The sequence below is a fragment of the Bactrocera oleae genome, chromosome 2 (assembly GCF_042242935.1).
Source record: "Bactrocera oleae isolate idBacOlea1 chromosome 2, idBacOlea1, whole genome shotgun sequence".
Taxonomy (NCBI): Eukaryota; Metazoa; Arthropoda; class Insecta; order Diptera; family Tephritidae; genus Bactrocera; species Bactrocera oleae.
In genome coordinates, this window is record NC_091536.1 from 76,213,593 (window position 1) to 76,238,565 (window position 24,973).

Consider the following 24,973-nt stretch of genomic DNA (forward strand, 5'->3'; position numbering starts at 1 on the left):
ACATGTAATGATTACTCTCATTATTATCATATCAGCTGGCTATTTACACGTTTTGTTGTTTTTTTTTTCGCTTTGAAATTTTCAATTACATTTGTAACTTGACGACTCGAAAACTCCTTCGTACATGCATACATATTTATATGTATATACGGACATAGATTTGTATATGAACTCCTGTATTTCCCATACGCTCATCGTTTGTTTCGTGGTCGGTGTTTTGTTGTTGTAATGGTCAGTGCCATTTTCACCAAATTGTAAGTTATTAACGCAATTATTATTTTATGAGCTTTTTAAGCGCTCATTCTGCACTGGCAGCTTCTTGGCACTCGTGTAAATATACATACATACTCACACATATGCACACATTTGTATTATTTGATACTTGCGGGCATGAGCAAATATAATTGTTGCGGATGTTTATTTGCCACATTACCGATTTTGCTATTTTCTTATATTTTCTTTACAAAATGCATTTTTTATACCCTGTACAGGGTATATTAAATTTGTCATCCAGAAGAAAACGTCGCAGACACTATAAAATATATATATTCAGCGTGGCGGGCTAAGTCAATTTATCGATGTCCGTTTCCGATCTTAAATTACGCACACGTCCATTTCTCACCAAGAAGCTGCTTATTTATTGGCACCGCCGATTTTTGACCTCTATAGAATATAGCTGCCGTACAAATTGACCGAACAAAGTCAAGTTCTTGTATGAAAAACTTTTGTATTTGATATTTTCAGGAAATTTGGCATTGTCCAAGGTAGCGCTATAATCTTCAGATCGGACCAATATAGCATATAGCTGTCATACAAACTGCCAGATCAAAATCAAAATTCACATATTTTTAAACGCTTTTATAATTTAAGAAATGCACTTGTGAAGGGTATTATAGTTTCGGTGCAGCGAAGTTTATGTTTTTTTTTGTTTTTTAATTTACTTGTATTTTCATTTTTCATTTTCAAATTTAATTGAGTCGTAAATCGTTAATCACTATATTAGTGAATAGCTGAACTCATGCACGGTTGCATTTGATCGCCGTTATAATTGATAGTAGCACACGAAGTATAAATCTTAATTAAAAGAAAAACTAGCAAAAGAGTTGGGCACTGCAATGGTTATATGCAACTCAATCAATATGGTTCATTTGTTACTGTTTGAGTTATAAATTTCTTAAAAGATAATAAAAAAAATGTTTTGAGGAAATTCTATCAGTAATTGCATTAAAGTTTGTTTCTCTATAGTAAGTGATTTTATGTCTAAATTACAAAAAAAACTTCGTTACAAAATCTAATGAGCAGAGTACTACGGCCTTCACAGTGAGGGCTTGTCCATTTTTATACCATGTATTAAAGGATGGGCTGTTTTTATTTGTCTAAGTCATTTAAAACTTTGACATTTACTGCATAAGCAATGTAATAATAATATTGTAGCTGTTTGGCATATTAGAAAGCCAAAAACAATACTATGAAAGCAAAATTAAAAAAAAAAAACATTTGCTTCTCGGCTTTATATACTTTTTTATAGCTTTTAACAACCCTTTCGGATTTATTTGGCTCTAGCTAGCTTGAATATGTTGGAGCTATTAAATGTTAAATCCGTAAAGAGAGCACGCTCAGGTCCTTTAGGTACTCAGAAAAAAAAATTTTTTCAATTAGTTCAATTAAGTGTAAATTTGAGGTCATGGTGAGTTTTGGTATTGCTTGCTTATCATTCAAGTTAGAGTTTATTGAAACACAACAATAAAAAACTACCAAAAGTTCCAAAAATTAATCTACACTTAATTAGATAAAATTCTCTAATTGAAATATTTTGTAAACACATACCAAGGGATTTATTTATTACTTTATTTGCAGTTAAAAAATTAATTTTAGAAATCGTTTATAAAAACTATGTCTTTCTATTACTTTTGACAGTCAATCAGTTCTAGTCTGTTTTCAGAACTATCCAAAATTGTCAGTAGTTGCAGTATCGACTGTTTTTGATCTCTAAATAGCACTTGTGTCAAGAACCCACCTCGTTTTTTACTAAAAGTTTTAAAAATTACCATTATAGTTAATTTTACATTCAAACAGTTTCCGATTTTGGTTAGATTTTCTTGGTTTTCTCGGTTTTCACCGTCATTACTTCGCACCTTCTGTTGCTTTGTTGATACTTAGCAAATTGCTCGGTTAACAAAAAAAAGAAAAAGAAAAACCTGGAAATACCCAAAAAAGTTGAAAACGCTAGTTCTTGTTATGAAATTGGTAGCTCTCTAAAATATTTTCTGAATAATTTATTGTTGTGATTCTCAATATGTACTATTACGAAAATAGTAGTAATTGATATAAAATGTGAAATAAATTATTCTAATGCAACAAACCACTATTAAAACACGCTTTATAATCTATAGATATGTATTTATATCCACATATCTACCAAATATCAACCCTTTTGCTCTGTTTATTCATAAATTTCTTCAACTGCCACAAAAAATTTCACACTGCTCTTCAACTCAGCTCCCCTCCATACTCACTGTATACAAGTACATACCATACATACATACAAACAACTGAATTAGCACAACTAAAATTTATTTGGTAATAAATATAGTTTTTGGATGCACAGAAGAAAACTGGCGAAACTTTGTGTGAAAATTAGTTTGTAATGAGTTTTTGAATTTAATTGGCTGATAAACCAAAAACCCAGAAAACTGTCAACACTTTCACTTTTTGCTTTTAAAATCCATGTAAAATGACAGACGTATTTATTTATATGCTTTATAAATGTACATACAGACATACGAATATACTTAGATATAATAAATAATGCAAGCATCTTTCGGCGTATAATGCAAGGAAGACAAGTCGCGCGTCAAAAAGGCCAGCCATAGTGATCGGTTATCACGCCAAGCAGGGGAATTAAAAATATAAATGCAAACTGATGAAAATACGTGTGTGCCGGAATGCGAAACTGCATATTATTTGTTGTAAAACTAAAAATAACCGAGCTGGGTAATTATGCATTAATGTCTTAGAAAATAATGAGGAAGCGCCTGATTGTAGGCAATATTTATAAATTATATGTGCGAACTACTACTCCCTCAGTTTTTCAGTTATCTTTGAAATTTCACACATGTCCTTTTATCTCCAAGAAGTTGCTTGTTTGTCGGAACCACAGCTATCGGACCACTATAGCATATAGCTGCTATACAATCAGACCGATCAATACAAAGTTCTTGTGAGGAAAACTTTTTTTAATGACAAGATATCTTCACGAAATTTGGCGTGGGATATTTTCCGAAGCAACGGTACATTCCTCAAAAAAATTGTTCAGATCAGACCATTATAGCATATGGCTGCCATACAAACAGATCGATCCAAATAATGTTCTAGCGTAGATAACTTTTTTATATGACAAGATATCTTCACGAAATTTCTCATGAATTATTGCACGAAGCAACGGTACAATCTTCGAGCGAATTGTTCAGATCGGACCACTATAGCATATAGCTGCTATACAAGCAAAACCGAACAAACTTTAATGTGGCCTGCATGGCCGGTTGTGAAAGATGGAGATACTTGTATACCCTTTTATGCTACATGAAATGCACCTATGAAGGGTATTATTGCTTCGGTGCAGCCGTAGTTAACGCACAAAAACGGACGTACCCATAAATTCGAATTGTTATTTGCGTGCAGAAGACATTGCATTTGTATGTATTTATGTTTCCCTAGCGATGCGCAGACATCGACACATACACATACTCATATAAACAAACATATCTATGAATATTTAAAAATATTTTCATTGCACAAATTCCCTGTCTATATTGAGTTGGCAACATTTCGCCTTACACCACAAGCCAAACTGTTTGTTATGCTACTTTGTGGTTGTTGTTGTTGCTTTTCTTTTCATATGTTGTCTTTTCGAATTTGCGCATTTGAATCGCGCGACGATGTACATACATTTCGACCACTTTCGCCGTCGCATTGTACGCGCAGAAAATATAAAACCAACAAAACGCACACAAACATATACGCACAGATAAGGCATACAAGTACATGTAAAAGAGCTTGCAGACGAACTCGAAACGGTTGCGCATGCGTATGCGTAGCAAAACAACGCAGCGACAGTGTGAGCCAAACGAACAAAAGCAACAGTTAAATAAAAACAACAAATATTAAAATTAAAAATAAAAGTAAGCAAATTAAAAAAAGTTAAAAAATTTAAAAATGTAAAAAAAGTAAAAATAACGTAAAGAGAAACAGTAAAACTATATTTGCCTGAAAGCGGGTAAGCACATACCAAAGTGTGCACAAAGCAACAAACAGCATAATTATGTATATGAAGGCATATATGTATGTATCTATATGCATATGTGTTTGTCTGTATGTTTGTATGTGTGAATCATATGCGCTGGCTCGTCTTTCACATTGCACCTGTCCGCTTGCGTTCAATACATACCACACAAATGTATAAGTGTATGCGTGTATTTTGTGCATAAGAAGCTACAAAATTCAAAAATATTCAATAAATTTCGGAAAAAAGCAAAAAAAAAAAATTTCGAAAAACGCCTTTTGAACTGGATTGTATGTACTTGCTGACCCAATTCCAAGATAACGATGTCGTTGCCATTGCTTTTGTTATATTTATTGCTGCTGGTGTTGTTGTTGCTGTAATTGCCGAAGATACATGCTGCTGGCTGGTTGTTGTTGTTTTTGCCTAAACCGGTTTCTTTAGGACCACATTTGCATCACCTTTCATTTCATTCCATTGTTGTTGTTGTTTTTTTTTTACAAAAGTAAGCAAAAGACACCAAATTTTATGAGAATTGCTAAGAAAAATCAATGTCATAACAAAACAAGAAAAAAGTGAAAAATATTGAAAAAGAAGTGTCATAAGAAGATATACAAAGTGGCAGCCTAAAAAGCGGTTAAATTGAAAATTGGTTATTGTTAGCAGAGAAATAAGAAATAAAGATATAAAAAGTTGTCACACACCGAAGTAGCAACAAAAACAACAAAAACAACATTTTCATTCAACCAACGCATTGATTCATCTTTTTTCTGCTTTTTTTTTATCTTCTTTCTCTGTTCCGTCTTTTTTTTTCTTCTTTCTCTCCCTAAATTTTTTTTGTTGTTGCTGTTTATTTAAAGTTATGCTTAAATTAACCTTTTTGTTACTACTATTTGGCCACCAAGCGATTGCGTAAGTTTCAACATATGGCGACACCTTGCTACTTTCGCACACCAATACAACAGCTATAACAAACACAACAACAGCAGTGAAATACAATAATAAAATTTGCGCATCTTCACATACACAACCATTGCTATTCACCATGCCATCGCTAGAGCTATGAGCAACATCATGACAACATTTACGACTTGTAGCAACATTTATAGCATATAGCAACATGTTGCAGCAGCATCAGTATTTGACGCTAGCCTTGTGACGCATCATTTATATTGCGCTTGTGAAGTCATTCATGGCCGATCATGGTCAATGTGCGGTGGCTGCAATAAATGATAATAGAAAGAAAAACAATAATAGCAATATCAATAAATATTACAACAACAACATAAGTTGGTAACGTTATTGCAGCAAGTCATCTGCATTTTCCACATTTGAATGTGCTGACATGTTTTTTTTTTTGCTTTTTTTGTTGTTGTTTTTTGCGTATTACAACAGCGCGCACACACTCGCAGCCGCCGACAAATTGGTTGCATCAACAACAAGTTTTAGGGGAAATGCGCCGCCAGTGCAACTCAGTGCAGCTCAACCGCAACGGGTTCGCCTTCTCTTTGCATGCGCCTTCGCCTTTGCCTTCGTCACCATCAATGCCGTTATTGCATCAGAAATTGGCGCTGCAAGTCAATCACAGCATCTGCGGTCGCGGTCGTTAAACAGCCGAATGTTAGCCTGAATGGCCAGTTGGGAGCGTCTTCATTCAGCTGTTGTTGTTGTGTGACATAGCTGCAATTAATCAATGCTCTGCGCATGTGTGTGTGTATGAGTGTGTGGTTTCATTACTCCAATAATGGTCATGCTAGTTTAACCATGTTTGTTCAAAAGCATCACACACACATACACATTCGATTGCGCATCGATTTTATTACACATCTCAAGTTCAGTTAGATTTTTCTTTGTTTCCATTTTGTTTTCAACGCTTTTAATCGAATTAGTTGTGGTTGCAATGCTTTATTCATCATCATTTTGTGTGCGCGTGCGCATTTGCATACGGCGCTGAATTTGTGAAACGCCCATGCATGAATGTTTGTTGTAATATGTTCAGGACAGGTGCACCATTTACACACATGCACATGCGAGCACACCCTTCGTGCCGCCCAAAGTCTCAAGCTTCTTTTATTTATTTTATTGTTGTTTGTTATTGTTATGCCACTTCATTTTCGGTTGTGCCAGTTTTGTGACCCGGTTGCCATTGACGACCCATTAAAACCGCCGCTAATATTAACTTGTTAAGAAAAAAGCCGAAACGCAGCCGAAACGCATTCCAAATTGATAAGCACATTGCATTTTCTTGCTTAGAGTTTCCCAGCGCCTTGCAGACTGTGTGGCTGTTGTGACTGGTTTGGCATATTTAAATTTGACATTGCTCAAATGTACCATATATGTATATGAGTGTGTATTTTATTTACAGCAAAACATCATTAGCATAAAATATGTGTTAGATTGTTAAGGAAATTTTCAAAATTTATTTACTAATTTTGATTACAATATTAAATTATACAAGACTTTTTTTATTCACCGACTGACTGGTTTATCGACCATCGGCAATGAAATACTTTTGGAAAAATTCGTAAGATTAAAAAGGTCACATACTATTTTATTGTTTATAAAAGCTCTTCGATTACATTATTTTAATACTAAGCCGATTAGTGTTGTTGTTGTAGCTGCAGAAAATATTTATTAAATATTTTTGTTGTTTAAAAGTTAAAAATTTATGTCCGTTGCGGTAACGTAGACCCGATCGTAGTAAAAGTACCGATTACTTTCGCTTTGATAAAGGGTTTTTAGGAGAAAATGTTCTGACCACGAAGAGCAGTAGGAGTTCGATAGTTTACCTCTGAGCTTTATTTCAGTTAAGTCAAGATTCTTAAATTTTTATATACTCCGCAGTTAGAGCAGAACATTTTCTACAATGAGCTTTGGTATTAAAAATTATGTTTTTTCGTTGAGTTATAAATTTCAAACGCAAAAAAACGAAATTTGCCTTAAAATAGTCAAACTTTAACCGTTAATATATTTCAAACGGTTAGGTTTATAAAAAAAACCGTAAGAGATCATGTAGAAATTTCAAAATCCATAGAACCAATTTTATTTTCAAGCAGTTGGAAGCCAAATATGAGTCTTTATAATATAATAATAAGAAAAAAATAAACGCTAAAACGGAGGACCCCGTTATAATTAAAAGCTGATATTTGGAGAGCGTTTTTTTGAGGTGTCTACCAACTAATTTTTCGGAGTACCAAGCGAAAAAAAAAATTATTTCTTTTTTGTATATTATGTAACGTATATATGTATATACTTGTATATACAAAGATGCATAGATTTAAACTTTATGAAACTCTTTGATGTGAAAGATATTCGCTTGGCGAGTTTTATTTAAAGCGTCAAAGACGTTTCCGAAAATTCCGATTGATATCTCTTTATAAAAATAAAAAAGTAAAAACAAAAATTTATAATAAATTAAAAACAAAAACATTAAATTAAATAACATAAAATAAAATACAAATAAAATAAAATAGAATAAAAAAAAATAAAAAAATAAAATAAATTAAAATAAAATAAAATGAAATAAAATAAAATAAAATAAAATAAAATAAAATAAAATAAAATAAAATAAAATAAAATAAAATAAAATAAAATAAAATAAAATAAAATAAAATAAAATAAAATAAAATGAAATGAAATGAAATGAAATGAAATAAAATAAAATTAAAAAAAATAAAAAAAAAAAAATAATAATAATATAAAATAAAATAAAATAAAATAAAATAAAATAAAATAAAATAAAATAAAATAAAATAAAATAAAATAAAATAAAATAAAATAAAATAAAATAAAATAAAATAAAATGAAATAAAATAAAATAATCTAAAATTAAAATAAGAACAAAAAAAAAATAACAATCAAACCAAACAAAATAAAAAAGAGAACAAAACAAATAAAAAGAAAATGAAATAAAAAATTTTTTTTATTATAACTTTATTTATTTAAAAAAAAAATATATTTTTTTTTTTATAAATATTTATCGAATAAAATAAAAAAAACAAATATTTTATGCTTTCGAAGCATTGTAAAAATTATTTTTTCGATTTAAAGTTTGGACTTTGACTTCAAATAACTTTTGAGTGAGTCGACTTAGCAAAAAATCAATTGAGAATTTTTGTAGATACTTAAATTCCCTATAAAAATAAGTTTACGTTTTTACTCTACCATAATTTCTAAACACATAAATAAGGAATACTTTCTTATTGTTGTTGGCCCACTATAATCTACATATGTATATCTACCTATTATTTCTTGAATTTGTGATGGAAAACTTCCAAATCATTACATCTAATTATGTATAAACAAAAAGTGTGCAAAAAATTAAAAAAAAAGAAAACAATAAGTAAGTTTGTAACCAAAAGTAGCATCATTATTATCAACCGAGTTATAAAATCGACAACGGATTTGAATTTGGTTTTGTTTGCCCAATTTGATTGCAGCGAACCGTTTATGTAATCGAACGTTTGAATGCCGGAATGAGTGAATAATTATTGAATGAATCAATGAATGGAGAAACGAAAGCGCAAGTGACTAACTACGAATACACACAAATTGACTAACAGACTGAATGACTGACGAGTGACAAGTGCGGAGTAGCCAGTACGGGATGATTAGCTCGTTGACATAGTGATTAATAGCTGAGCAGCCATCGCAGTGGGTTGATGACTCAAGATTTTTGTTTTTAGTGTTTGTGCTGTCATTTAGGAATGCTTCTGGATTATTAAAGAGAAAATATTTGCATGTATAAGATAGACACACGCTGATTAGCTTTTTTTTGGATAACAACTATAAATTATTGGCTTATTGTTTAAGCTTACGCTGCAGCGAACATGGAGAAATGCAATAAACCAATTAGCGAAATAGTTTGCTTTGCGGCGTTCGAAAAAAAAAATAGTTTGAAGTTCAAAGCAATTATGCGCAAAACAAACGCAATCAAAATAATAGCGGAGACATTGCAAAAAGTGCCGCAACATTTGTCTACGAGCAATGTTTGTGGCTGTGTGTATGTGGGTATGTATGTGTGAGTATGTATGCATGAAAGCGCTTATGGAAGTAAAATACTTTGTCGTTCGTTTTATTGTTGTCAGCTGTTGAAAGTCAATGTGAAAGTAAAACGGTCAAAATGTTTTTAATAAAGAAAATAAATGCAAAGTGCGGTGCGGCACAACAATAAGAAATAATAGAAAACTTAAAACACAAAAATAAAACTCTTAATAACTGTGAAATACAGTAACAAAATAATTGTATTTACTATGATGTGAGTAGCATGATAGCCCTTTCGAACTATGGGTTATAAGAGGCAAAAAAACTGCCTAAAATTTTAAGTTTGAAATGTAATAAAATAAAAATGATTAAAATATAGTATCCAATTCGATAAACATTATTTTATGAAGAAAAAACTTTATTTTTTTTAATGGCATAAAATATGTAATATATTTAAAAATCAAATAAAATATAATAAAAAAGCAAAAACAAAAAACACATTTTGTTTATGAAATAAATATAACAAAATAAAATAAAAATATAACAGAATAAAATAAAATGAAAAATAAATTAATAAAATCAAATAAAATAAGATAAAAAAAAATAAGATAAAATAAAATAAGATAAAAAAGAATAAAATAAAAGAAAATACAATAAGATACAAAAATAAAGTAAAACAAAATTAAATTAAACTAAATTAAATAAAAAAAAATTAATTAAATAATTTAAAATTAAATTAAATTAAAAACTTAAAATTAAACTACATAAATTTTAATTGTAAATTTAAAAAAATTAAATAAAACTATATGAAATTATTTTAAAACGTCGATATCGTATCACAATGGCATATATGGTACATATATAAATACGATATCTAGCTGCCATACAAACTGATCGATCAAAATCAAGTTCTTGTATGGAAAACTTTTTATTTGACGATATCTTTCCAAAATTTGGCATAAGTTATTGTTCAAGACAACGTTATTGTACAATCTCCGAGCAAATTTTTCCGATCCCATCACTATAGCTTATAGCTGCCATGCAAACGGACCGGTCAAAATAAAAAAATATCTTTTTAAACCATTTATGTTATAAGAAATGCAGCTGTAAAGGTATTATAGCATCGGGGCAACCGAAATTAACGATTTCGCTTTGTTTGTTGTTTTAATATGCCAAAGTGGCGAGAATTGTGATTACAAGTTACTTCTTTATATTCTCATAAGTTATTAGATAATTAAGAATTTCGGTTATGCTTTATTTTAATTTATTAATTTATTGCTGATCCTAATTTTTAAGAACATTTTTTAAGCCAAAAAAACCCATTTAGTTTTGCATATCTTCTATGACACATTCGTAAAACTTCAAATTTCTTTTCACCAGTAATTGAAATTTTGGCATATTTTTTCTACTCTAACCAATTTTCTATTGTTTCTTTGCTAAATAAAGTAGTTATTGCTGTGTATTAATAGGTAGTCATGGGGCTATTGGGTCATTAGTTTACTGCTGACAACAATATTTAATATTCAATGATACACTTTGGTTGTCGCAAAACCCCCAATAGTCGTTTGGAAATCCTCCAAAATGCATTGACCCAACGCGCACATACTCACACACACACATACACATAGACACCGACAGCTTTAACAGCCCACACAGCACTCCAATCGCCGTTGGTGTTGACAACAAAGCGGAATTTGTTGAAAACGAGGTAATTGAGCGCTGAAATTCGGTTGAATGCATCGCAGCTCGTTGGCTGACGAACTGTCTCAAGGAATTGTAAATATTTAAGCGAATCTTAAACTTTTAACCGTAAAGCCAACAAATTGTCGAATGTCAAGCAAACAAATGTGCGCAAAGAATTGAAAAAAAAAAACAACAACAATGAAGTGCCGAAAAAAAAATATTAAAAATAATAAAAAAAAAAAATGGGTCAGACAACATAACTGAACTGAAATGAAGTTAGAAAAAATTGTTTAAATGTTCAGCGGTGCACAAATATCCCATTAGTAACACCCGATTTTTAAATTTTTATTTAAAAATATGTACTTGTACAATTTAGCCGGAAAAGTATCGCCAAATTACTGTGTTGCCACTTTGACAAGTTGTGCGACTGGTAAGGAACAGGTTGCACATACGAGAAAGCAAAACATATACAAAAAATGTAATGTATAGGAAAAATGAGGCAGCTATGTTTTTATTTTTGTTATTTTTTGTTGTACACCAATTCAGCGAAGCGTTACAAATTTGCGAGTGCATTTTCTTCCTATTTTCCAGCTAGAGGATTTATTTTTAGCTTACGGTTGGCAGTTACTACCTTGAACGTGTTTTATTGCTACTACACTTGTGTTTACTTTTTCAGCATTTTTTATTTTTTAATTTTCTTAATTTTATTTTGTGTTATTACTATATTTATTTATATTTTCGTTTTACCTTTTGTTACACTTTAAAGTACTTTCCGTTATTTTCTATATTTTTCCGCAACTTCCTACATTTGCGCATATTTTGTTTTATTTTATTTTATTACTCTTCCGTTATCCGCCATTCGCTTTACCGTATTTTTGCATTTGCCATAAAGTAAAAATATTTCTTACAATCTTTTTAAAAGAGGCTTTTATTGTTGTTGGTTGGCAAAGTACTCATTAATACAGACACTTTTGTACCTTAGTGATTTTACTGTTTGCATTTTGTATTTTTTTTACTATTTGGTAGTCTCTACTTCGTACAAACTTAATTACTGTTTTTTTTAACCGTTAAGTCTGCTTTTTATTTCTCTATATCTGCAAATTTCATATACTAGTTAGCATAAATCGGCTGGCTGAATGTTTAGCGTTTAACAAGCGATTTGCAATAGTTAGCTTATTGGCTACAGTTATGTTTAGCTGTCAATGATTGAAAGCCAACACACATTTTTTTAGGTTCCATCATTGAATGAACTTATTTATATAAATATATTGTGTGATTTCAACATCACATTACAACTCTATTACTTTTTGTATATTCTCTTGAGTTTTTTTTATTTTATATTGGGTCTATAACTTTATTCGCGCCTTTTTTTGTTTAATTTGTACAGTATTATTCAAAGGATTGTCCCTCTGAAGTTACAACATTTTCCCATATTTCTGGCAATTTGTAGATTTCATCTGAAAAAAAAACTGCGTTGGCTTGGCAGCCAAGTACGAATCAAGCCAATTGTTGGTACCCTGATTTAATGTGAAGTGTATTCCAGCGAAAGCGTTCTGCAACGACCGAAACAAATGGTAGGCAGAAGGAACAAATTATTGGCCATAAGAAGGATGAGGCAGAATTGCAAACCGCTGTTTTCCAAATAGTTTTTAACTGGAATTGCAACAGCAGCCTGTTGCGCTGAGGATGAGCGTTGTCATGACGGGAAATTATTGTCTCATTTCTAGTTGCCAATTCCGGTCGTTTTTTGGAAATCCCTTACATCAATTTGATAAGTTGTTGTCGGTAGTGTTACTGGTTTCACCCTGTTTTCAAAGCTTGTAATACAGCAGGCCCTTATGATTCCACCAAATACAGTACACTACTTTGGTTTCAAGGATATTCGACTTTGCTGCTGATTTGGCTATTTGCTCAGGTTTCACATACAAGTTTTTCCGTTTAGGGTTGTCGTAATGTATCCATGTACTTCTTTTTTTTTTAGCGTTCAAATAGCATTTCTGACATGTAAAATCGGCGTTCAACGTTTTTTAGCTTCAATTTATATGGCACCCAATTTCTTGGCGTACTGAAGTTCCTGGATACGTTGAACGTATCCGGCTGCTTTTAAACATTTTGCAATGGCTGTTTGTGTGACTCCCAAATGTTCTCTTCTTTTGTTTGGTAACAATCTTCATCGAGTAATGCCTTCAGTTCCTCATCTTGAATTTTTTTTACCGGCCGGAGGATGTTCTTCGTCTTCCAAGTCAAAATCACCACTTTTAAATCATGCAAACCACTTTGGCACGTTCTCTCAGCTAGAGCCTCTGGCAATTGCAAAATCGGAATTAAAAATTAGAAATTTAATTTTTAATATCAAAATCAGAATTAATCCAAAATCCAGAATAAAAAATTGAAAATTTTAATTAGCTGATTTTTTCATCTTCTTGCCGCATTTTAAGAATAAGTTGTAATAGAGACCATTCAATACAACTAAAAATCAATCATTTTGTGTATGCAGACGTTCGTTCAGCTTTGATTTTTCCTTTGAAGATTTGCATTTTATTTGCTTCTATTTTATAAAGTCGCCACATTGTCTGTAGATAACTAAAAAAAAAAAATAACAGACAAAAGAGCCAATCTGTTAAATAGTCGCTCATAAATAATTAATGAACCACAGTTTGCCGCTTAGAGCGCTACTCTGCCTATTATGTATAAGCAGAAAAAATATAATTAAAATAATAAAAAGTTCAAAGAAATATACAGACACGCACACCAAAATAAATTATATGTATGTATTTAAGCATATTAACTAACGGTCATTTGTAAGCTTGACAAAAGCCGCAATTCGGGTGTAACCGAACATTTTATAATCTTGCAACTTGCAGGGATCAAAGTCGGCTAAATGCCTTCAGGTGTTGGGAAACTTTATATTAAATATTGCGAAAGAATTCAACATTCATTACTCGACGAAATCGATGTATGGGGATTAAGGGAATTATTGATCCGGTTCAATCCATTTTCGACATAAAATCATAATATTTTCGATAAGACGATTTGGTTGGTGGTATAGAATACATTCTTCAATTCTTTTTCTAATGCCATTGACTAGCTACAGCCATGCAGAAGAATTGTTTTACTTAATCAACGTCAGAAAAAAATGCTTAAATTTCCCCCATATAGAAAGACAACTACAACTCACCTAGCCGCTAAGTACTAAAACTTCAGTTTCACTTAAAGCTATATATTTATAAAACATACATATATGTATATATGTACATATGTATGTGTATTGAAAAGGTCTTTGTGTTCTCAAGGACGAATCGCTTGAGTTAAGTCCCGCCTCATCCCAAGCAACAAAACAGACGAGCAGCCGATGAAGCGCAGTCACGTAAAGTCAGGTTAAGTCGTCGTAGGCCGTAGTAGAGTTGAGCTGAGTTCAATGTTGTGTTTTGTAATGAGACAGAGAGAGTCAAGTTGGTGCCGCGCGCAAAGTCAAAACGCTTGACACTGACCAAATGCTAAAATAATAAATAAATAACAACAAAAGCCAGAAAGATGAATACTTTGCGGTACAATCAACTGACCAACCCACGACTTGTATATACAAATGCTTGTGTGTATGCATGTAGGTGCTTGTAAGTAGACACTCGATGATGTTCGGCACACGCGTTCACGCTCACGCACGTTGACAGTGGCAACACGCAAAAACGCACACGTGCACCCATATGTACATATGCAGCTGCGCTTCATCTTTTGCTGCTATTGAGACTGCACCTTGTCTCCTATGCTTGCGCTTCTTCTTCGTTTTTGTCTTAGCTTGGCCTATTTGTTGGTGCCAGTGGCGGTCAAGTAGTTGCTAGCCTGCCCCTTTGTGAAGGGTACACAAGCTGGTTATTATTACATACATATGTGTGAGTGATTTACTGTTGTTGTCCTCAGTTTCGCGGTTTGGTGCGACTACCATTGTATTTTTGCTTATATTCCGCAAACTTAACTACTATAGGGCTATAATTTTGCTTTGGCATTCTTCTTCATTGCCGACGCAGCTGTTGTTTTTCTTGTTGTTGTAAATACCAATTATGCGTAAAAATGCTGTCCATAGTATGGCCACTGTTCTCTGGACCATTCGTACCAAGGCCAATGCGGTGATGGTTGTGTAATGAATTCGCTTCATTTCTGCGGACCTGTTTTGATAAAAAGGGAGAAAGAAAGAAAAGGAAATAAAAAAAAAGTTTACTAAAAATACCAAAAACAAATATTCAAAATTCCAAAAACAAAATGAAATGGCAAAAAACCGGCCTTACAAGCGTTTACAATGGAATGCGCTTGGGCATCCCTGCGCCTTTGTTGCCCTCTAATTGAAATGCTTTTTTGTGGTTACCAACAAACTGCCTGTCTGTGCTACGGGAAGCATGGAACATGAAAGACAGCTCATTTTCAACGAGTGGCGATTCTGCTGTCGCAAATTTTACTTTTTCGGTATCACGGTGTGGGTCGCATGTAGATACGGTACTCCATTAATGCATTTATTCAATAAAAAAGACTTGTTTAGCGTTTTACTGCTTGAAAAAGTTTGTTCAAATATGTAATTAATTACTGCATTACTCTTCTATTTGCGGGGACTTGACAGACTTTTGAATGCAAAAAAGTTGGTTATTGAATTATGAAAGTTGATTTAGTTGAAAATACATAACTTACATATGGTACTCCGTAACTATTCAAATATGTAATGATTACTGCGAAACATGTCTAAAATAGAAGCTACAGCAACACCCTAAAGAACTTTGTGATTTTGTGTTCAACAAAATTTTGAAATATTCTTCTGCATAAATATATTAGCTTCTTCTCAATATGATTCACAACAAAAACCAAAATCCTGAAATTTTCGAAATGCCGAAAAATCATATAAAATCCTGAAATCGTACTTTCGCGGGATGGTCTTATGCATAAATATAAGCTTTTTCTCGATATGATTAACAACAAAAACGTAAATCCCGAAAATTTCGGGATCCCGAAAAAGCATATAAAATCCCGAAGTCGTGCTTTCTCAAAATGGTGTTAGATTGCATTCCGATTTTGTAGCTAGCGGCTTTTTGACACTTTAAATATGTTCGTATATATATTATAACACTTATTTACATACACACAAAGTTATCACGCCCTTAAAGTTAAAAACCCTTGCCATACCACTTGTGAGCTCTACTTGTCAAAATGCATTTGCTTTAGCAGCAGTGACTTAGTTTGTGAGAAATCCCAGTATCACTGAACTAATTATGTATTGTATAATATTATATCGCTCTTAACAACTTGTTTCTGCATTGACAATGATGTTGCCCCTTAAAGACATATCTCCCTGTAAAAATTGATTGAATTCAGATAATGGTTTTCTCATTTCAATTAATTTCATAAGAGTGTGTAAGTTACCGCTAAACATTCAGCGTTATTCACCATAAATATTTGGTCTGCTACTTTATATGAGTCACAAGCACTGATTCATGCAGATGGCAAATCTTTATTATACGCATTTCCGCTTCTTCTGAATCACTAACAAAATCAAAGACATGAAACCCAAAATTGCGTAATATAAAACGTAAGTGCAGTCTTTCTTTGGTTCAAGGTTGGTTGGAACTTTTTTTTATAATTCTTTTCGGTATTTCTTTGCGAATTTTTGAGAGTTTTGCAAAGATTACAATGTTGAGGAGAGTAAGTAATAAAAAAATGAGTTAAGCCCCTTTGTATTATTTAAGTAAAACTACTTTGATGGAAAAAACCCAGCCTCTCTATCGTCGCTCATAACAAAGCGACAAATATAACGTTAATGAAAATAAACTGCTATGACGCTACAATAATTTTTTTTAAATTATTATTATTAAGGATATATTAAGTTTGTCACGATGTTTGTAATACCCAAATGGAAATGTCGGAGACCCTATAAAGTAAATAATAAATGATCAGTGTGACAAGCTGAGTTGATTTAGCCATGTCGTCTGTTTGTCCGTCTGTATACCATATACTCTCTGTTTTTGAGATATCGACCTGAAATCTCGCACAGGATTTTTTCTCACCAATAAGCTGCTCATTTGTCGGAACCACCGATATCGGAATATTGTAATATATATGTAGCTGTCATAAAAAGTGAACGATCGGAATCAAGAGCTTTTATGTAAATATTTTTTATTTGTTGAGGAATCTTCAAGAAATTTGACAGAGATTCCAAGACATCCTTACAATCTACGAACAAATCGTTAAGATCGGAAAACCATAAGATATAGCTGCCATATAAACGGAACGATCGAAATGAAAATGGAATGTTTTATTTGTCAAGAGATCTTAATGAAATTAAAATTTTTTAAAAACAAAATAAAAAAACCGAAATTTTCGGGATCCCGAAAAAAAAAACATAAAAATGACACAATTTTAATTGTTGAAATTAAATTTAAAATAGTCTTTCTATTTTTCTGTATGACAAATTTCGAAAATTTTCTATAAGAACATAATAATGTTTAATTTTTTTTATTTTTCGTAATACTAATTTTCTGCCAATTAAACATGAATACTCCAGAGATTAAAAGCTATGAAAAACTAATGCAACTGTTGTACATGTACATGTATATGGCACATGCGTTCATAACTATAAATATACCTATGATTACGATTTTTTATGTATTCTCTTTCGCATCTTAGTGGAATTTAGAGGTCTTTTAAGTTTGTGCAACTAATCATGTTGCTCTTGCCAAATTTAAAAGTTAAATATTTGTTGTTTAAGCATGTAATACAGAGGCACATACTTAGAAATGTATATATACACATACATATATGTATGTATGTGAGTGTTAGCTAACCTGCGCGCGCAACGCAATAGAAAAGCTAATTGAGTTCACTACACTTGCTGTGATCTCTTCGTGTAGTGCTGAAGGTCCTTTTGATTAGCGACTTGACAAGAAAAACATTAAATGTGTGGACATACATACATATAATACATGTGTATGTATGTAAGCTAGTTTGCCTACGCGTGTTATGAGACAGAGTAAAGTCATAGAAAATGAAAGAGAAAATAGCAAAAATTACGTAGACACGTAGTGTTTAACGAAGAATTCCCTGTAAGATTTTGCCTTTTTTTTTGAATCTAAAAATAAAAATCGGGTTCCCGAAAATAACCAAATATAATCCTGGAATTGCATTTTCGCAGAATGATCTGCAATCGTATCCTTCTTTTAATATTTACTTGTATTATGCCCTGTAAATATCTGCAGTACACCTATTTACATACAAACAAAGTTTTGTATTTATGTGTGTATGATTTCTCAAAATTTTAATCACAGTTGCAAATATTTATTAAAGAAAGAAATATACACGGCAGCTGCTGTGATCATGATGTCTTTGCACATTTTATGCGATCGTCAAATTTTTTGTTGCTGCTACTGCTGCTATGCTAACATTGCCAATGTTATAGCTAATGTAAATGGTCTTTATTAACATGGTTGCGTACATTTGCTGCCTGTTGACTCCTTTTCGGCTGCTGCGCACTTCGCTCTGGGCTGTTGACACAACAAATACAAATAAACTAATTTCTGAATGCATCGACAACAAGGAGAATAACGAAATACACGACAGAAGCAACAACCACAACTACAAAGCTATTAACAACAACACGATGCTTTGCATAGATAATGTAAAGCTTGCATCATTTGGCGTTTTGATTAATGAAAAATACATGAAATTGCTGCCACTAATATTTAGAGTTGTTGTCGTTGTTGTTGTTGCTGCACTTTGGTAATAGCTATTGGTAGGCTGATTGGGCTTTTGTTTTAGTTGTATACATGACGAACACACATTTGTTTTGTTGCCCAAGCAGTGTGATAAATACATGCACACGCACGAGCAGACACACACACTCACAAATATGGTACATACATGAGCTAAACAAATAAACACGCAGATGTATGTACTTAAGTGTGTGGGATAACCTTAAAATACGCTACACACACGCTAACAGCTAATAGCAATAACAACAAGTTGTTGGCAACTCACCATGCAAGTTGTTGCAAATGATTATAACAACAACGACAACAATAGCAGCAACAGCAACATTGACTATCAACAAAGTGGGTGCAAATTAAGTCGTTACCATGCATTCCGCGCACCACTGGCGACCCAGACGCCGTTTTTGTAACCGAAATCTATTTGCGTTGCTCTTTTTTGTTGTTGTTGTGGTTGATATCGTTTTCGTCATTTCATTCGCGCACAAGTACTTTGATTTGTATTGATTGTTGCATTTAATGGCGCACAGATAGACAAATAGCCTGCTAATATTGTGTCGTTGCAGGTGCTTGCCATATAAATGTGACTGCATTGATTGGTTGCAAAAAAATTTGCAATAACCAAAACGGAAATGGAAAAAAACTTATATGACAGTTACTGTGCGGGTATCATTGTTGGATCTTCAAAAAAAAATTCTATTTTAAAAAGCTTAATTTTGAAACCTTGTAGCATCTATCTTAGCTTGATCGAAAAATGTTATACGCCAATGAAATAAGAGCAGCACGTAGTTTCTGTCCATATTTTTAAATTATTAATATCTTTTTGCTATAATTTATAATAGCGCTTTTCAATAACAAAAATTTCGAACTTCGAAGACAAATATTACGGTTATGGCTGCTAACTTCGAAAAATGGAGATATTATGTTTTTTCTTATGACTCAATATCTTGAAAAAATTTGGTTTGATACAATATCCAGCCGAATCTTCTACATTGTTATGATACCCTAACGTTGCGAAGCGACACTTTAGCTTGTTTTTCTGGCAAATTCATAATTATATTTTCAGCAAGTTTTTAGTTTGTATTAAAATCCACGTGTCTGGTAAATAGCCCTATTCTCTTGCTAAAGTTCTAAAATAAAATATATATTTTTTAATAATTTGCAAACATATGTTGCAAAGGTGTTTCATTATTTCAACATACTTTTTTTTCGTTGTACTTAATCATTATGTATAGTGCATTGATGACGTTTATTATGATTGTAAATTAATCTACTGATATTTCGCTGGTTTTCTGTGCAATCTGCTCAAACAATTGTGGTAGCGTACTCTTAATCGAGCTATTAGATCAATAATCTCTAACTTTACGTTGCTTAATATTCTTAGCTACTATGCTTCTTCAACCGCAACAATTGTAATAAGTTTTCTACACTTCGTTGAACTTTCGTTGAGTTAGTCAATATGTTACACAAATATTTTGAAAAATTTTCGACAAGATGGTTTTAGGCTGGTTTTTCTTTTAATTCGATAAGCTTATGCGCGGCCTTATGCAGTTTAAAACTGTAGAAGTGTTACTAATTTTAAAATTGTGAAATTTTCTCAACCGAATTGATTTCTACATTTTGTAATACATAATTTAGCAATTTATAACGGCACCATTCTTACATTTGCCATTATTCCAGTAACCCTTTGATCTCCCTTTAGCCACATTCGCATCGTAAATATTTATAGCTTCGTCATCAAACTATGAATCCATTGAAAAATTTGATTCAAGGCCGTCGTGTGGCTGATAAATAAAAACATGCACATAAATATGTATATAAATATAACATATATACATACATATATAACTATATATATATATATATGTACATATCTATGAATATATGCTTATAATACTGTTATAGACCTACAACCTCCGGTTTTGCCACTCTAGTCGAGTAAAATGGCTACACATACCTAATGTTTCTACAAAATCTTTGTTCCTGAATGGTTTCTTTGTTCACCTGCCTTCACAAGAAAAGCAACACCCGCTCACTTTCCGCCTCAATGTAGCGCTTTATCACTCGCTAATTGTGTATTTGCGCCTCAAAGAGAATGTGCGTCAAATTGCTAACCACAACGCCCTTAACGTCTACATAAATTAATGTACATATGAAGGTAGGTGGGTAGAATGGGTGTAGCGGTGGGTGTGTGACGCGGTGCAATTTTCCAGTTATTAATTTCGCTATGCCAAACTAATTTCCGTAATTCGTCAACACTTAACTGCCGCACTGACTGTATATTGGTGTTGTTGTACAGGGTTGTGTGTCGATTTCAGTTGTGCTGATGCTTTGACGGCAACAACAAAAACCTTTGCGGCGCTACAACGAGTTTGGCACGCTTTTGAGACGCAGTAACTGCAACAAAAGCTATCTGTGTGTATGTGTGTGAATGCTGCGAAATCGTAATATTTAAGCGATTTTGTTGGGCTTAATTTTTCTCTTATTGTTATTGTTGTATTTTCAAAATCTTTCGATTTTTTATGGTTTCGCCAAGATTATGTGTCATTTCTTAATCGGCAATTTTGTTGTTGTTGTTGTTGTTGTACGCGCGCAAATTTCAGGCTTGGCGTGTTGCTAATTCCTTTGTTGTCGCAATGCCGTTGACTTTGCGGCAGCAAATGAAATTATTTAACCTTTAGACATTTGCGGTAAATTAAAGTAGTGTTGTAAGTTTTTAACACCCGTGCGACATTTGTTTATTTGCTAATAGCATTATTTGTGTAGCACTAATCATATTATTCACACATTTAATTATGTATATCTACATATATACATATATATATTTTAAAAATATATTTAACTATTTTTTTTATAAATTTCCATTTTTTGCTTCTTTCATTCTTTCCGCAGCACACAAACACAGCTTGCAACAGCAGCAGCAGCCCCACCAGCCCCACCAGCACAACAACCACAGGCAGCTCAAATATAAATAATAAAAGCTCAAGCTCTACAATAATAACAAGAAATTGCCGTCAATACAGCTCGGTGCATACGCAACAGCCGGCTGGTCCCGTGCGTGAGATCCAAATTGATCCGTATATCATACTCGAAGACGATCTGAAGTATTTCTACGATGATGTCAGAGACGTAAGTACAGTTATGAATTACTACAGGATGTAATGATTTATTGTAATATCATTTTGATGATTAGGCTTAGACGCCTGGGTATAAAATGAGGAAATTAGCATAATCTTTAGTATAATAATTGCGGGCAAAGATATTTCATTGCTTTTTACAGTACTTACACACATATGACTGGCGTTAAATTAATTAATACCACTTAGGAGAAATTAAAATTTTTGTGCGTTTTATCAACGTAATGAGAAACCCACGATGCACCAATTTAAATTGTAATTTTAAATATTTTTACTATTTTTGGGTTTCCATTAATGAGTGTTGTACTCGTACTTACATTTTACGTTTAGTGTTTGAATTTTAATATATTTGAATTACTACAATTCTAATTTAACATACTTCATGATTAGTTGTTTTTTTTAGGGTATATTCAGTTTGCCACGGTGTTTGCAATATCGGAGACTTTATAAAATATATACAGTGCGTTCAAAAATAACTTTTTTACTTTGTGTGATCAGTTCGCAGAAAACGTTTTTTAGGGTTTTTTTTTGCAAAATAACACATATTCAATTGCAATCACTGACGCGTATAATATATATATCATTTTTTTGTTGATATTTTTAATGTGTCACATCGTGCCGTGAAATAAGAAAAATGAATGCTCAGTATAAGAAACGTTTTAATGCAGAATTTCTAACGAAGCATCTAAAAAGGTCCCAAATGGAGTAATAAAAAAAAACTGGAAAGTATTAAAATACGAGTTGTACATTTGTGAAAAGGTGGTCTCACCATTATGAAGACACTGGAAAAGTAGATGACAAGGCAAGAAGAAAAAGTGAGGACATAGCTATTATAATCCTTTTTGAGAAAAACCCACTGCACAGTCTAAGAGAAGCTGAACAAATTTTTTTTTTAAAGGGATTAGATATATCTCTAACTACAATACAATATATACTTCAAAGATCTAGCATCAAACGCCACAGCACTATTATCAAACCCCTGAAAATAGTTACATTGACCATTGAGCAGAAAAACATTAACCGTGATTGAAGTAACGCAGTATTTACAGATGAGTTAATGTTTGTATTGTTTAACACCTTGAGCCGTGTTTGGCTAAGAAAACCCCCAAAAAGGTCCATGTTGATGCTTCCCGAAAAACCTGAACGCCGTTAGAATAATGAAATTGTATAAAAAGGGTTAACTGAAGTCAGTTGAAAGGCTTTACGTCAAATATAACCATGATTGGATACTCTAAGAAGACAATCAACCGAAAAATAGAAATAGACTCTGTACTTGATGAAAAAAAGAAAGCCATATTGTTACTTTAGTTTGACCATCACAATTACCAGCAGCCAATGCAATAGAGAATGTTTGGGGTTTAATGAAAGCCACAATGTCAAGAAAACATTTAACGTCAACAAGAGATTCCATTCCACTACTTCAACATACTTGGAGGTCGCTTCCTGTGGAATATGCGAAAAATTTAGTTGTAAGTTGCCATCAATGATATTAGGTTGTAATAGACAAAAGCGGGAGATTGGAGCAAGTATTGAATACACGTCAACTATAACAAAACAATGCATTTTCAAATAATTAAAACAATTTCCTAATAAAGGCTAACTATACTTTGTAAACGAAAACTTTATTTTTTGAACGCAATATAATATTATGTAGCTATCCTTATTTAGCTTAGAGCAGGACAGTTGGCACAGGAAATCGCAGTAGTAAGGGGCACCTGTGGGCTAAAAATTCATAAAAAAATAGGCCCCGCTCACTTAAAAGCTTAATGTACATGTCTCCTACACCATTGAAGCTAAAATAACCAAATTCGCTGAGGATAAATCCAACCAAATCCGGTATCTAACATTCTTTTGTTACCATGCGAAAATGTGCTGAAACGGACAAAAACCAGGCCTATTTCCCATATAACCCCATTTTAAATTTCATCTGATTCTTTCACTTTCCCTATTCAAATCAAGCAACAATGATTATTTCGGCGTAAAACTTTGCGTGAATAATACGTTTAAAGTATGACACCTTGTGGCCAAAAATTGTGCAAATCGAACCAAAACCGTTCAAGACTTGGCCAATATTTAAGTTATCTCAATGAAAATGATAGAGCGTGTTTGACACATAACAGTGTATCTTTGTGGCAAAAATGTATAAAATTAGGCGAAAACTTGATCTAGCCCCCATATAACTAATATCAGGATTTTCGAACGCCCGGCTGACCTAACTCCATATGATTGGTGATGGTATGTGTGGTACCTTAATGAAACCCTGAGAGCATCTTAGTAGTATGTGGTATTGTCAAAAATTGTTAAAATCGGGTCAATACTACCCCCAACTCTTAAAAAATTATGTGGCTTAGCGCTGAATTAGAATGGTCTATACCTTGCACTAAACTTCATATCCCTAATATAATGAATTTCGATCCTCTGGTTGACGTTTTTCTCATCAACTCAATATATTTATTAAATTTAGCCGCTTCGGTCGAGTTAATATCACATACATATTTGTATCTCATTTGAAGGATATATATTTTAGCTAACGCAAACTAAAATATAGTAACTAAGCTAAGTCTAAGTTTATGGTCTTTAAGATAAGTCATGAATATGCCCAATTTGATTGTAATTTATTCACGATTTCATCGAATAATATATGTGTAATTTTTTCGCAAAATTTTTTAATATACAGTTTTGCCAGCACCTGAAGAAATTCCGAGGGCTTTGATTCGTGCAAGTTCCAATAGTATAAAATGTTCGGTTACATCTGAACTTAGCCCTTCTTTACTTGTTAAACTTAATCTGTGATAAACTTAGCTTGACTTGACGCCTTTAAAATTAATTAAAATTAACTCTAAAATTGCTCATATACTGTTATTCTCGCTCAGAAGTTTTAGAGAGTAGAAACTTAAGTTTCTGCGCTGCTTTTATTATTCATACCTAAGAAAACACCCCGATGATCATGATCATCGCGCACAACAAAAATATGCAAATGTCAAATACTATGCTTAAAATATTTTTTTAGACTAAATTTATTATTTTTTGTGTGTATGACATAATAGAGCAAGCATATGCGCGCAAATAAGAAGTTAAATGTGATAAAAATCCGCATTTACACCCGCCAATCGCGGCAATAGTTAGCGCATAAAAGCGACAACATAAGACGC

At 32.5% G+C, this 24,973-nt stretch overlaps 1 protein-coding gene across 1 annotated transcript in view; it reads left to right on the top strand.

Moving 5' to 3' along the window:
• The window catches only part of qless (decaprenyl diphosphate synthase subunit 1 qless), a 72,195-nt gene that overhangs the window by 16,150 nt on the left and 31,072 nt on the right, over nucleotides 1-24,973 (top strand). The window contains exon 2 of the mRNA XM_070105699.1: nucleotides 21,577-21,813. Coding sequence (XP_069961800.1) covers nucleotides 21,577-21,813 — 237 coding nt within the window. The remainder of the gene's footprint in view (nucleotides 1-21,576; nucleotides 21,814-24,973) is intronic.